Source organism: Cyprinodon variegatus, unplaced genomic scaffold (assembly GCF_000732505.1).
Source record: "Cyprinodon variegatus isolate N-32 unplaced genomic scaffold, C_variegatus-1.0 Scaffold327, whole genome shotgun sequence".
NCBI classification, from domain to species: Eukaryota; Metazoa; Chordata; class Actinopteri; order Cyprinodontiformes; family Cyprinodontidae; genus Cyprinodon; species Cyprinodon variegatus.
Genome location: NW_015150780.1, coordinates 642959 through 656731, shown reverse-complemented (window position 1 = coordinate 656731; position 13773 = coordinate 642959). Strand labels below are relative to the sequence as shown.

At 37.7% G+C, this 13773-nt stretch overlaps 1 protein-coding gene across 1 annotated transcript; it reads right to left on the bottom strand.

Moving 5' to 3' along the window:
- Window positions 1-7380: 7380 nt before the first annotated feature.
- tob1 (transducer of ERBB2, 1) lies at window positions 7381-10244 on the bottom strand. Its single transcript, XM_015384963.1, has 2 exons — window positions 9987-10244; window positions 7381-8942 (listed from the first exon to the last, which is right to left on the bottom strand). Exon 2 carries the CDS (start codon window positions 8756-8758, stop codon window positions 7751-7753), a length of 1008 nt encoding a protein of 335 aa, XP_015240449.1. The 5' UTR covers window positions 8759-8942; window positions 9987-10244; the 3' UTR covers window positions 7381-7750.
- Between the last annotated feature and the right edge of the window lie 3529 nt (window positions 10245-13773).

Genomic DNA, 13773 nt, shown 5'->3' with positions numbered 1-13773 from the left:
CGTCTATGTGCTCGTCCCAATTTTCACTTACCGGTGGTGAGTCTGAAATAGTGGAAAAATGACAAATTTTCTTTTGGAAAGTAAGCTAGTATGAGCGATGCAAACAGTCACTTTTAACAGAGCATGCACAAGAAGAAATGGGCTCTTGCATTCTCTTTCACATTTAATTGGCGTTCCCTCTCAGGAGTGGGTACAGGGTTGTGCATGTGCAGTTTTTTTTAAGAGGAGAGGGAGGGTCTTTTCAACACCTATTATACCTTTAAGTTAACTGCTCAGACAAACTTTATGTTAATACTCCTTCACTACAGGGGTAGAGAGCAGGATGGCATTTTCAACTATACATTTAGTTCCACCTCCTCCACTAAGGATAAGGACTCACTGGATGAAGGTTAGGAGTAAAGAGAAAAATGTTACACTGACGTTGCACAGTGGAGATTACCCCAAAGTTCCTAATGGGTGTGTAGCACGTCAATCGGATAGCGAAAAATAAACAGCTCTCTGTTAGGAGTGAAATTCTTTTGATTGCAATTAAGAGGATATGACTGTTTAGTCTGACACGTTTAGATGAAACTGTTTTTTTATGTGCTCAAGCCTTAAGTCCTATATCATTTGTTTTTGTGCAGCTACTGTCATGGCATGATCTAGGCCAGCTTTTAGAAAAAAAGTGCAAAGTTAAAATAATTAATGTAAAATGCAACATGCAATACATTTATTTCCCCTTTTTATCAGCCATGCTGTTGCTTTTAGTTGTGTTTAATAGCAAATAGGAACACAAATATCAGTTGAATTTTCCTAAAAAGAGACTTGCAGCAGCCTAGTTATTCATGGGGAGAAGGCAGGACTGAACCATGTCTTTGTATTTTGAAAAGTTTGTCTAAGTATGGTTGAAAGGAATATTTTTCTTTTCTGTTGTTTTAAGGTTACTGTTACTTAAAGTCTCATCTTTTTGTCTCTTCTACCTTTTATCTTTCATGAATATAATGAGTACATGTTTTAGGTTTAAAGCAATAAATGAACTGCTATTTAAAATGTTTGTTAAAAATGGTCAACCCAGAAAGTTTGTCTTCTTAACTGAATGTTAGTGACCCAGGAGGCCTTATTATGGGAATAGTTTGAATTCCTCAGCCTTGGGTCCGCCAGTGCTGCTCCAGCTGTGGAGACATTTCCTGGTGATATCCAAACAGGTTCCCTTGCAAACACCTATCTTGATTTTCGACTGTTATGTGACCTTGTGATAAAATGCCTTGAGCTTGTACTTTTGTTTACACATACTATTTCTTACAGAGGTATTTCAAAAATAGTTTTTTAGCCAAACCCATCTCTGCACTTCATAAAGGGAAATAAAAGACTTATTAATCGCTGCTGCCTCACAGTTTTACAAATAAAGGCTACAGAATTGGCCTTTTCTCAGTAAGTGAAACATCTCATTCAGAAGTTTCACATGAACCTGAGCCAGGCTTGACAACATTCCCAAATGCACACATTTGGGCTTATAGTGAAGAAGAGGCTCTATTAAGAACCTCAGTGCAAATGAAAACCTTTGCCAAAACATTCTACATCCTGCACACCCAAAAACTGAGATCAAAGGAACAAAGAGGACATTTCATAACCTGTCATCATTTTTTTTTCTCTTACGTGCGTAAATATTATTCATGAAAGTGTTAAAAGCTTTCTGAAGTATAAGTCAGGTAAATCTAACCTGATTTTAAGTAGACAGAAAATGTGAAATAGCTATATTTTTCCAGCTCCAGAAAAAAAATGTGGTGACATTCAGCCTATAGATAAAGGATGATATGGCTAAAGGAAAAACTGGAATCCCCAAATATATTTTCAGAGGGATTTCAGTCTCTTTGATGGCATTTGGAGGACAGTCTGCTTTGGGGTCATAAAACGTAGTATGTAAAAGATTTGCATAGTTTTATTTGTGCATGTGTAGATGTATCTATTTGTTTGCATACGCTTGTGTGAGAAAGTTATACCTCCTGTCTTCCTCCTAGTGGATTTAAAATGTCAGTTTGCAGCCTGCCAAGAAAGTTTTGATATTTGTGATTTAAGTTGTTATTTTCTTTAAAAAAAAAAAATGTAGTGGGTACCATTCGCCTTTTGCATTCATTAGAATGTTTTTGTTTCTCTGGAACATGAGTCTTTCATGTTTTTCCTACATAAGCTTCCTATTTCTGTCACCATTTTAGGAGGTCCTTTTATGAATCCTTTGATAATATGTATGACTGTTGCATTATGTATTTGTGTCTCTTCTTCTGTCAAAATACTCATAAGCCGTGACTGTGTTTTTCTCATTAATGTCTCATTCACTTTGATAGATAAAAACACTCAACTAAGTACCTGTGTTGCTTGATAAGTTGATATAGAATATTTATGAATGGATTCACTTGTTTGCTTTTAAATTTGAGCTAGAAGGCTGAAAGTTTTCATTTTTTTTCTAACTGCAGATCTATATAGCTACTTTCATGTTAGTAACTGCTCAGAGAAAATTGATTTAATGTCCCATCTGTTGAACATTTTAAAGGGTCTTCAGAAATTCGAAGAGGAGGGTTTGAGTTCTGTGTTTATGAGAACTTGCCTGGAAAATCTTTAAGGGTCAGGCTTCAACTGTAGCAAGAGCGTGGATGAGAGTGTGGGTGCATTTATAAATGAGCTTATCTTTAAGGCTCCTAGAACCGCACAATTAACAATGTATCTAGCAGTGAGGAAATTATACCACTGACATTAGTGCACAGGGGGCATCCTGTTAGGGTCCTGCACTAGAAATCCCATAGCACCTAAAATCAATTCACTCTTTTACAAATGTTGCAGCCTATGTGGTTTGGTGCAAGATTTAATAAACACAGAGCGTGAAACTGATTGAAATTCTGAATTCAATTCAGAAGGAGGATAAAATACTTATTAAATATAAACAATATTCTGTATAGTACACTGCACTTTGTGGTTTGTTATTACAGAACTGTTCATATCTTTACTAAACTCACTTTGCACGCAATGATTCAGCTAAATGAAAGTGTTCATACCATGTGCCAAATATATTCATTATCTAAACCCGACCAGAAAACATAGATCATACAAAAAACTACGATAACAAGCAATTCTAGCTGATATACACATTAACTTGCAGCATGTGATAGTTACTTATCTTCACTGCCACTCAGCTGTACGGCATCATTAAGGGAGTGGCACAATAGACTGCACTGGAAACTGAAGTACGTCTCCCTGTGAGGTGTCAGGGGGGAGGGACAACCTCAGTGCTGGTTAGTTTTTGGTTTCCTTCTGCACATGACAGAAGCTGCCACAGACAAAGCCATGCACTGTGAGTGATTCTATGCATATGTGTAAAACACAAAAAGCAAACATCTGCATACAGTTTGCAGGGTGAATGTAGGCAAAAATGTGAATACTCTGGTTACAACAGCAAACTCCTAGCAATAACATACTAATTTAGTCTTATCACATATCACGGGAGAATTATAAAAGAATCTGCAGTATTTTATATGTAGGCTGATCTAAACCAGATTCAAGTAAAGAGAGAAGAATACATCAAGATACAGATTTTTCTATGTTGGTAAAAGCCTTTCTCTCCTCTTAAAGGGTGTAGATAAGGTGTGGTGAAGTAATGTTCAGAGACAAGCTCAATACCTTCCGGCTTATCATTGTTTAATCAGCTTCAGCATGCTTCCAGAAATAGACGTGGAGTCGGACAAGCGCAAAACCATTAACTGATTTTCTTTTTTCTGTCTGTCGAGGATGGTAACATTACCAGGAGGCCTTGTGGGTGGCTGAGACACAATCTGATTGGAGCGCTACCTGTGTTTCATGACAGGGAAGGTGGGGGTTGATGGGATACTGAGCTGTGAGCTTGACATCAAATTAGCATTGATAGCAGTGGCAGCAATGTTTCTCTTGCGGTCACATTGCGCCATCCATTATCTCAAATGTCCCTCCTGCTCACAAAAGCGCAATCTTTCTATGTTTCTTTGCTTTTTGATCCTATTTTATCTCCCATGTATGTTTTATGCTTCAAACTGCATCATTATTGCATACAATCATTCTGTTCACTTTTCACCTTACGTTTCTTTAAAACCTGTTTTCAGAGAAAAAAATAATCAATTTGATTAGTATAAGTTATTAGGAATATCTGCTTGCAAAATCAATACGAGAACAACCTAAATTTGTTATTTTAATAAACAAAAGATATTTGAATACTTGTATTAGTAAAATATGTCTACTTGGGTGTAATTAAGTTTACATTAACAGGGTAACTATTGGTCCTGGACTCGCATCAAATCTCCCCCTTATGAGAGATATACAAGATCTATTGTTGTTGTATTTGTTGTTATTGTTGTAAGAAAATACCAATAAAAAATAAAGATTAACACGAGCCAATGTAGGTTAGTTCTCATCAAATGAGAGAAAAAGTTTGAAATGGCCTAAATGCTGCAAAGCTTATACCCGAAAACACCTTCCCTAAAGTGAAGCATGGTGGAGGCTTCATCATACTGCGGATCTGCTTTTTATAAGCAGTAAAATGAAACTTTGATATCGTTTAAATAATGATAGATGGAATCAAATACAAAGCAAACATAGAAGAAAACATGTTCATACTTCGAAAAGCCTGATACTTGGATTAACCTTCATCTTCCAGCAGGGTAACAATCCTTAACATACAACACAGCTACAGAAGATTTAATCCCAAAGGATCTGTGATGTATAACAGATGTTTCTACTAAAGTACTTACTAAAGAGGCTGAAGACAAATATAAATTACTCTTCTATTTGTGAAAAAGATTTGAAACTATAAATTACCATCAAACCACTTCAAAATCATCTAATACTTTGTGACGGGCATCACAAACTGTAATATAAGAGATATGTGAATTCCTTGCAAGGTACTATAATAAGTGCTGAGCAGAAATTACTGCACAATATTTACTAAATTAAAATCCTGTTTAAGCTTCAAATAATTGTTTACAATCCCTACTAGTAGTGACTGCAATTGCTAGTCCATTCTTGCTTCCATGACAAGAATGAACTGGTTGACACCAGTAAAGACTTTCTAGTGTCAATCTCATGTGTCCTGTTATAACACACCATGTGTAGTGAAACACTATCCAAAATGAAGAGAGTTGATTTGTGTGACTCTGCTTTGCAACTCTTATTAACTCTACTGGGAATTTCTATTCCTAAGAAGCAATGTAACTGCAAAGGGCTGACAAAAATAAGAAGAGATAGTTAAAAAAGAGGAGGAGGAGTCATCACAGGTATTTTTTAGAAGGACTTCCACCGACTTTCACTCTGACCCCCTACGTGCACACAAACACAGTCCCACAGAGCAAGAAAAACAAACACACACCCACCAGAACCCTGTATCAGTGCCTCCAGATAGACGCACATACGGGCTGAACTTTACACAGCCCTATCAGGCCCTGAGTGTATCAGAGGACGCTGACAAGTGATGAGCCCGCTCTGGAGGGACTCTGGCAGGCTTGCAGGGTCAGGGGGATTCGACTGGCTTGAGCTAGAATTAAAAGTCCAAAAAAACCTCTAAGCAGACATCACACTTATTTACAAAATCAGGATATGCTAATTAGGGACAACTTTTTTTTTTTTTTTTTTGTACTGTAAAGTCTAATCATATAGTTAATATTATATAATCAATTTTGAGCAGGATTTCCACTTTGGACTGAAACCAATCAGCCTTATCTAGTAGTTTATTATGCAATTGCATCAGAGGAAGTCAGGCTTATGATGTATGAAATAATCAGTTTAATATTTGCAACAGACATCCTACATTGAATTTGGAATCAGAGCTGCCTTTTAGGATTTAGAGGACCTGAAATGTCATATTAACATTGAACTAAGAGACCTCCCCTTTTTATATATTTACATGGTATTGACACATTAGGATATAATCTACTCTGGGCAAAGAAAATGTAGCTAGTAATCTATTAACAGGTCACATCATGAGGGATACTGGGTGAAATGTAACCAGTTTGCCTGGCTTTCAGTAACAGTGTTATTGAATTCTGATACTCTCCTAATACTGTAAAACATCTGTATAAAACCCTGGTAGCCTAACACTGCTGATATGTAAAATTAGGAGTTCTCTGTTTTTATTTCTACCAACAAACTATTTTAATTCCTAATTTGTATTAGTTTATGCCTATAAAATGCTAAATGGTTTGGTATCCTTAGGAGGTTATGCTTTAATGCACCTGAATAGTGTTGTTCCTGTTTATTTTGCTCTGCAGTGTTACAGTTTGACTGTCTTAGTTTGCCGTTAAGTCAAAAGCTTATGTTTAAATTTAGGAGGTCCTCGGGTTGAGTTATCCTTCAATTGACAATTAGCGAACATAGTTGTGCTTTTTTTCAGGAAGTGCTCATTCTGAGCAAAGTCATGCTTTAACCGAATTGAAGTGTTATGACACTTAGACCGAGGCTATGTTAGTCAACACCTTTCCCACTGTGAAATTTGTCGCTAGGGGTATATCATGAATGCAGGCACAGAGCATTATTTTTATTGGTGGATTTTAATGTGATGCAGCAGAAATTTTGTTCCGAGAAAACTGGTGCTAAAACCAGTTTCTGCCTTAACAGTATTCAAGTTTTGGGTACTAATCTGATATAAATTAACCACTAGCCTAAGTGGTTCAGAAGAAAAATCGAAGACTGAGCAGTTGTGTCTAGAAAAACCTGATTCTCCTTTCAGAAGAAAACTTTTTTGTCCCAGCATGTTTTAACCCCCCACTGCTGAGTATAATTACACAATCATGAGCACTAATCACAAAATAAACAGGTTTCTTAAAATCAATCTTTTTAATACAAACTTAATAAACTATCAGTCGCTCTTAACATGTAAGACACTGACTCCAAATACTTTGTTATACCGTTTGCTTTATCAAGTATTGCACAATGTAGGTACAAAATTAATATACGATTACATTTTGTCCATAATATAGCAAAAGTCTTTAAACTCTTAACAGAAAATACAACTCTTATATTTTTGTCAAAAAAGCAAATATTCATAAATCCCACCACTACGGAATAGTCTGTACACAATCTTAAGGATAGTCAATGTTTTTTTTTCTCTTTTTAAAGATGGATTCATTTTATAATTTCAATAAAAAAGGAAACATAAAGTCGCTGCAGCCATCACAGATCACTGGAGTAGTAAAAAGATATAAATGCAATACCATGTTGTAGAAACAATAGATACTCTGATATTTTACAAACTCTGTACTAAATTAAATTATACAATTAGAAAAAGACCAGGAATTCCCACTTATTGATGCCAATTTCTTGAAAAACTAGCAACGTCCAGTTATATTTAAATACTGAAAGAGGCCATGACTTATGGTGATTTTTTTTTTCTTTTTGTATCTTAAAACAGTTACATAAAAAAATATTTTGTGCTTGGTTGGCAAAAGAAATGACAATAATGCATTTTAAAGTTTAGGTAACCAAGCTTGGACAACTTGTACTACAAGCTTTATTAGAAAAAAAATGAAATAAAACAAAAAGAAGTTTAACTCAAGGGGATAAAGTAATTCACCCTCGGGCTCATGCTCTTAGACTTGAAACTTTTACAGGTTACAAGCCTTTTTTTTTCCTTTTGTATTTGACATTCTGTTTTTGTTTAAACTTTTTTTTTTTTTTATGTGCATTTGTGTTTGTTTCCCCATCACATTATCTCTGGTCGTTTCCATATGAAGTAGTAGCTTAGGTAGTACCTTTATATGTACTAGTTGGCCATGACTGGCTGGAATTGCTGGTTAGAATACTGCATGTTGCCTAAGCTGAAACTCAAGCCATCCATAAGGGACTTGTCATTAAGGCCACCGTAGGCCGCAAACACATCGAAGGCATTGCTGTACTGCAGTGAACTGTCTGCGGGGAACAGAGCACTCTGACTGCCTTGGCCCTGCAGACTGGGGAACACAAACTCCTTGGCATTGGGGGACAGGGCTGAGGGCTTCTGGTGCTGCTGTTGCTGCACCCCGAGTCCCAGCCCATACAGCGAGTGCATGGAGGTGGAAATGGCTTTCTGTTTCAGGAGACTGTTCACATTCAGGCCCAAGTTGGTGGGAGAGGTACGTGCCACTTTGTTCCCAGCAACGGTGCCGCTGTTGCCGTTGCGTCCGCTGCTCTTCATCTTAGTGGAGCCGAACTTGGTAGCTGCAAAGGTGGCTGTTGTGAAGGTTAAAGGCTGAGTGGAGCGGGGCATGAAGGTAGGGCTGACTGCCGCCGAGTGGCCAAAAGGTGGAGAGGGAGAGCTGGAGCCTGGAGAGGTCCCGTTCAAAGGCTCACTGATGGGCATAAAGACCTGTGCGTCTGGGTTGAAACTGTTCTTGATCTCCTTGTCCAGGTCAACCCCTCCATTTCCAGCTGCACTTTCATTGCTGTCATCAACGTACAACACTTTGACTGGCCCCTTCTCACCAATCTGGTAGGACACCTCGTAGGGGTCAATCCACACGCTGAGGTCCTGGGGCAGATTGTTGCGGACGTCTTCGATCTCCAGCCCGCTCTCTTTCGCTGCCTTCTCCACCACGGGGTCCACCTTCTCACCCACGTGGATGCATCTGAATCCTGAGCCCTTGTATGGCTTATCCGGGTACCAGTGTCCTTCATACTTCTGCTTCAGCTGCCGTTCCAGCTCCTCGCCAAAGATGTTGACCCGTCTCCTCGGCAGCTTGTTGTACAGGTACGAGATGATGAAGTTGAGAGCTACTTGGATTTCAAGCTGCATAGCGAACTGCTGAAGTGTGCCAGGTGAGTGGAGATTAGCTGGCTCTGACCTTGAACGCGTCCACCGGCTTGGCTTTGTTTATCCGTGTTCGGCACCACAAACGTGCTCCAGGCAGGGGAGGCAAAAAATCAAAAGTGCTGGTTTTGTAAAAGTGATGTCCTTCCACAGGGTGTGATAGAGCTTTCTGAAAAAATGATAGAAAAAGTACATTTAAATGAGTCAATTTAAGGAAAATTTTGTTAAATTACACTTTTTTTTTGAAGGTTTATTTATTCATTCTTTATTCTATTTCATAGACACATTACAAGAATGCCCCACAAAAAAAAAAAAAAAAAATCATTATTATCCCCTAGTTAACGTTATGTTGGAATAATCCACCTTAATCCACATAGATGTGAAAAAAGTAGGCAGTGGACATATTAACCTTGCACTAAAACAGGGAATCCTCTTACATAACACTCTACTTGGACTGCCTCCATAAGGCAGGGGAAGAGGAAAAGTACTGCGGGGGGTTCTGCATTTAATTAACAGCAAACCTAACAGAGTTAATGCACTGGAAATAACTGATAATGGTGGATAAGTTTGAGGGGAAATGGTAGGGGGTTGGATTTCAAAGCTTAAAGACCCTGTCACGGGGTTAGTTTCTGTCCGATTAGTCGTCTGAAAAACTGTGTCGAAAGAGCAGCTTAACCAATTGGCGTCTACACCCATGTTTGGCAATTTTTAAAGAGGTAAGAGGAAATCCTTTGCAGATTAAAAAGGCTATTTGGTAAATATTCAGTGAGGCACGGGGTGTTAAAGCAATCACCCAGCAGAGTGTGAAGAAAACTTGTTGAGAACGCCCAAATACTTACCCTACATATAAATTATTTCATGCATCTTGAGAGAAAAACATGTCAACTCAATCTAATAATACTCATATAGGCATCTGCAATTAAATTATATTTGGTTTTCCATAAAACGCTCAACACATTTGGGGCATTATCGCAAAAAAATAGCCTAAAACAAACAAACAAACGGGGACTATACCGCACATTATATTCGCTATTTGTTGAAAAATATATATTTTTTTTCCAAATGAGATAAAATAAGGCATCCTAATTTGTTTTGTCTAACCCCTCCCAATAACTTTGCAGACTAACGCTGCAAATCAGCTTACAAAGTAAGAACTAAAAAAAAGGAAACTGAAATAATGCCTATATAGAAGGAATGTAAAAGGAGTACTTACCCAGTTGTAAAAAATAAAAATGCTCAGTAGTTCTGAAGTACCGTTGGTTAGTGCAAATAGAAAAAAAAGTATAAATACTTTCTTCACATTGAATATATTAGCGTTACAAAAAAGGTATTCCAGTACGTGTTGATTTGCTTTTTTTAGGATTGGCGTTTAAGGTTTCAGTTTTTAAGGTATTTTTTCTTTTTTTTTTTTATCCTTTCTTCTTTCAGCAGGCTTTGCAGAGTAGCTCCCTCCTACTCGGGAGTTTCGCAACTTCGTCCCCTACTGCCTCTGCGTTTCCTGTATTTATAGACTCCCTCCGCCACGGACACGAGACAAGGCGGTGATGCGGTTTCAGAGGTCAAAACAATACCCGGGCAGCGGATTGGTCGACGGGACGAGTTCCGCCCCGCGAGGCTGCATGGGATCGTCCGCTGATTGGCTGAAGGAAGCTGTCAATAAAAGGCATATGATTCTGAGAAACGGGAGGAACGCCTTTGTGATGGGGGTTTGCGTCAGAGATAATCTAAGACTGTGCTGACAGCAAAAGGCACAAGTAATTTATGATGAAAGGGGAAAAAGTACTATTTCAAATCAACTTAAAACTTATTTTATCATATAAATACATGACTTTGAAAAAAATAATTGTACCCAAGATGTTTTGTAATCTATTTCAGAATAATCTTCCTGGGAACCTGTTGTTTCGTTTATCAGATTTATTAGTGACATTATCTATGCAATTTCTGTTCAATCCATACCGAAAAGCTTCTATATATATTATATATATATTTATATACATTGCTGCAACCTGCCTTGACAAATAGCAGGGACTATAATAGATATGGGCTACGTGCGTTGCCTGAGAGGAGATTCCCTACAGCGGAACAATACAGCAGTGTGGGTGGTGCTGAGTGCTATCTTGAAAACACAGGCGCTGATTGGTCAAAAACGGGGCAGGAGCCCCACAGTGAATGGTGTGCCCGTATCCAAGGTGCTGATGTAGGCTGCGCACGTCATCGCTCCGCTGAACTGCAGCCTGTTGCCCAGTTTTTAAAGAGCTCTAACACACTAACAGGTGCATGTTAATGACAAGTGAGCAGACTGAGAACACGACAGCTGCAGTGGTGACTACAGTCATTGTCACTGGAGGAAAGGTATACCAAACAATAAAAGATTAGTGTTGTTATTAATGCTGTGGAAATAAAAAAAAAAAAAAACGAAATAAAAAAAAAAATCAGTTCAAGGTTATAGAGTTTTAGTATGTTAGATAATTCTTATAGTGTTCTCACTGTTGTAAGCTAAAATTCTCAAGAGAACCTAGTCCAAAGTTCACCTCTGCGGCCTTAAAACAACATGCCTAAGCTCATATGAATGATCTTTTAAGAGCATTTTGCAGATGTCATGTTTGCATTAAGCTGAATTTAGCAATAAGCTGATGATAATGTGAAAGGGGAATAGACTTTGTTAGATGTACAATGAAAGAACTTAAAATGTAAACATGTGGTGGAGTATGTAGTTGGCATCTTAAGCTATAAACAGAGACTAGGTGGTTGCAGAGGCCAGAGATAACTACAAGTCTGTGTTTGGCCCGGACCAAAGGGAACTTTTACATTTATAAAAACAACTCCATGTAACAATGTTTTGTGCAAAGACATATAAAAGTCTAATTTTACTTGTGGACAATATCCTACAAATCATCTTTCTGTGGGAAACATGTTCAAATAATGGAACATATAGTCTGTCCAGTATAGGTTCATTCTATTAAATAATAAAATCTAAATTCCCAGTGCCTGTTTCAGATAGGAATATCATTGTCGGCAGAACTGCTCCTACTTCGATTTCTGATGTAAACAGCTCTACATCCTCCACAAAAACAGATCAAAATACGATTATAAACTAGTATAAACCCTTATGATATTTTTAGGGTAGTTTTAAAATAATAGAAGTCCTCCTTGACAGGACACAAGAGGACTAACATAATATATAGATTTCTTTTATACTGTAAGAGGCCATTAGAGTAATCAACTGCTTAGAACCTTGTAGTAGGGCGTCACTTCATAAATTTGGAACTATCCCTTTAATATCTTATTATCCTTAAAACGATTGCGACTAAGTTTTGCTTACACAACAGCTGTGATTATATTGGAAACAGAAGCTGGCTTGTACAGGCAGAGTGGACTTTCAGACATTCTTCAAGCACTTAAGTTTGTCAAGCGGTCATGTGCTTGTTGTGAGCACACAAATGTAAAAGCACACAAATAGGCTCCCTATGGAAAACTTCCACGAGAAGCCAACAAACAGTAACATTGGGAACTCTGTAGGCTCAAATCAGGGGGAAAATAACCATAACATTGATCTACAGATTCAGGTTTCCAAGAGTGACTAGAATACAAAAACGTTGTTTTCACACAGTCCTGGCAAAGCCTTTTGGTTTGTTTTTGTGACAGTTCTCATTGAAATCTAATGTCACTTTTTCTTTTCGATTGCACAAAACCATCACATAGATGCTGATTTTAACAATACTATGCATGATATATGCTCTATAACTAGGCAGTATGTCATATGTCTAGAATGTGTGGTGTTTGAAAGAGCAATAAAAATCCACAATCTGGCACAGCTAGGTCATGAGCCATTAAAAGGTATGTTAAGACTCTTAGGACTATTGTCTCAATGCATAACCCTCTCATTATTAGGTATAAACCTTTTACTACTTCATATTTTCTCTACCAGTCAATTGGAGAATAGTTTATACTGTGGGTTATTCCTCAAAACAATCATCCTAAGAGTTTTACATAGCTTCTCATGGCTCATGACCTCCATGTGCCAGCATGTGGCTTTTTGTCTCTTGCAGCATAAGGTTCTCACTACTTCCTACAGTATTAATCCTAACATGTCTTTTGAAGCTCAATACACGTAGAGCTGAGGTTGGAGAATATTAAAAGCCAAATGGTTAGCTTGAGAATCTGCAAATTTGACCTTTTTGGGAGAGTGGCAAGAGGTATAGAGGTTTGCCATAAGCAACGCAGGGGACACAGCAAACTGGGAAATATATCCCCTGTTTAGATGAGGCGAAAATGTAACTTTTGGAGCAAAATGAAAAATACTATGCAATGTTGAAAAACACTTTGCATCACTCGGAACACACCCGCTAATCACACGCTAGTCCTCTCATCAGGAAAACGGAAACGGACACTGGTTAGAGTTAGACGATGGTGGAAAAATGGATACTCTAAACAGAAGTCAATTTTAGATGAAAATATGTGAGAGAATGGAAAATATTTTAGATTTGGGAAAAGTTGACCTTCCAGCATAAAAACAAATCCATACTTATAGCCACAGCTACACTGTAGTAGATTGGCATGTGTAGGTAAGGGCCAGTCAGAGTCCAGATTGAAATTTAATTGATAATGAAAACATGAAAAGTGATGTTGTCAAGAGGCTTTCTGTTTAGACTGAGCTATTTGAAATGATGAATGGGGAAAAACTTTACATTTCTACATATATTACTAAATGAGATACCCCAAAGACCTGCAGCTGTAAATGCAGCGTTGTTACTATCTCTAAGTGAATGTTATACTAATGCAAACCACAAAAAAAGTTCATGCTGTCTTAGTCTATCACAATTTTCCAATAGCATCAATGACTGTAATGTGACAAAATGTAAAGACATTAAAGAGGTAGCAGTTCTTTTGCAAGGCAGTTTTAGAGCAAACTTTTTCATTCATGACTGTAGACAAACTTAATAGAATAATTGTGTGGCTTCCCATTTCTCAATAATAAGTAATCAAAAAAATTAGATCGC

Bases quoted from the DNA above. Each gene is read 5' to 3' on its own strand.
- tob1 (XM_015384963.1), bottom strand. From the start codon at position 8,758: ATGCAGCTTGAAATCCAAGTAGCTCTCAACTTCATCATCTCGTACCTG.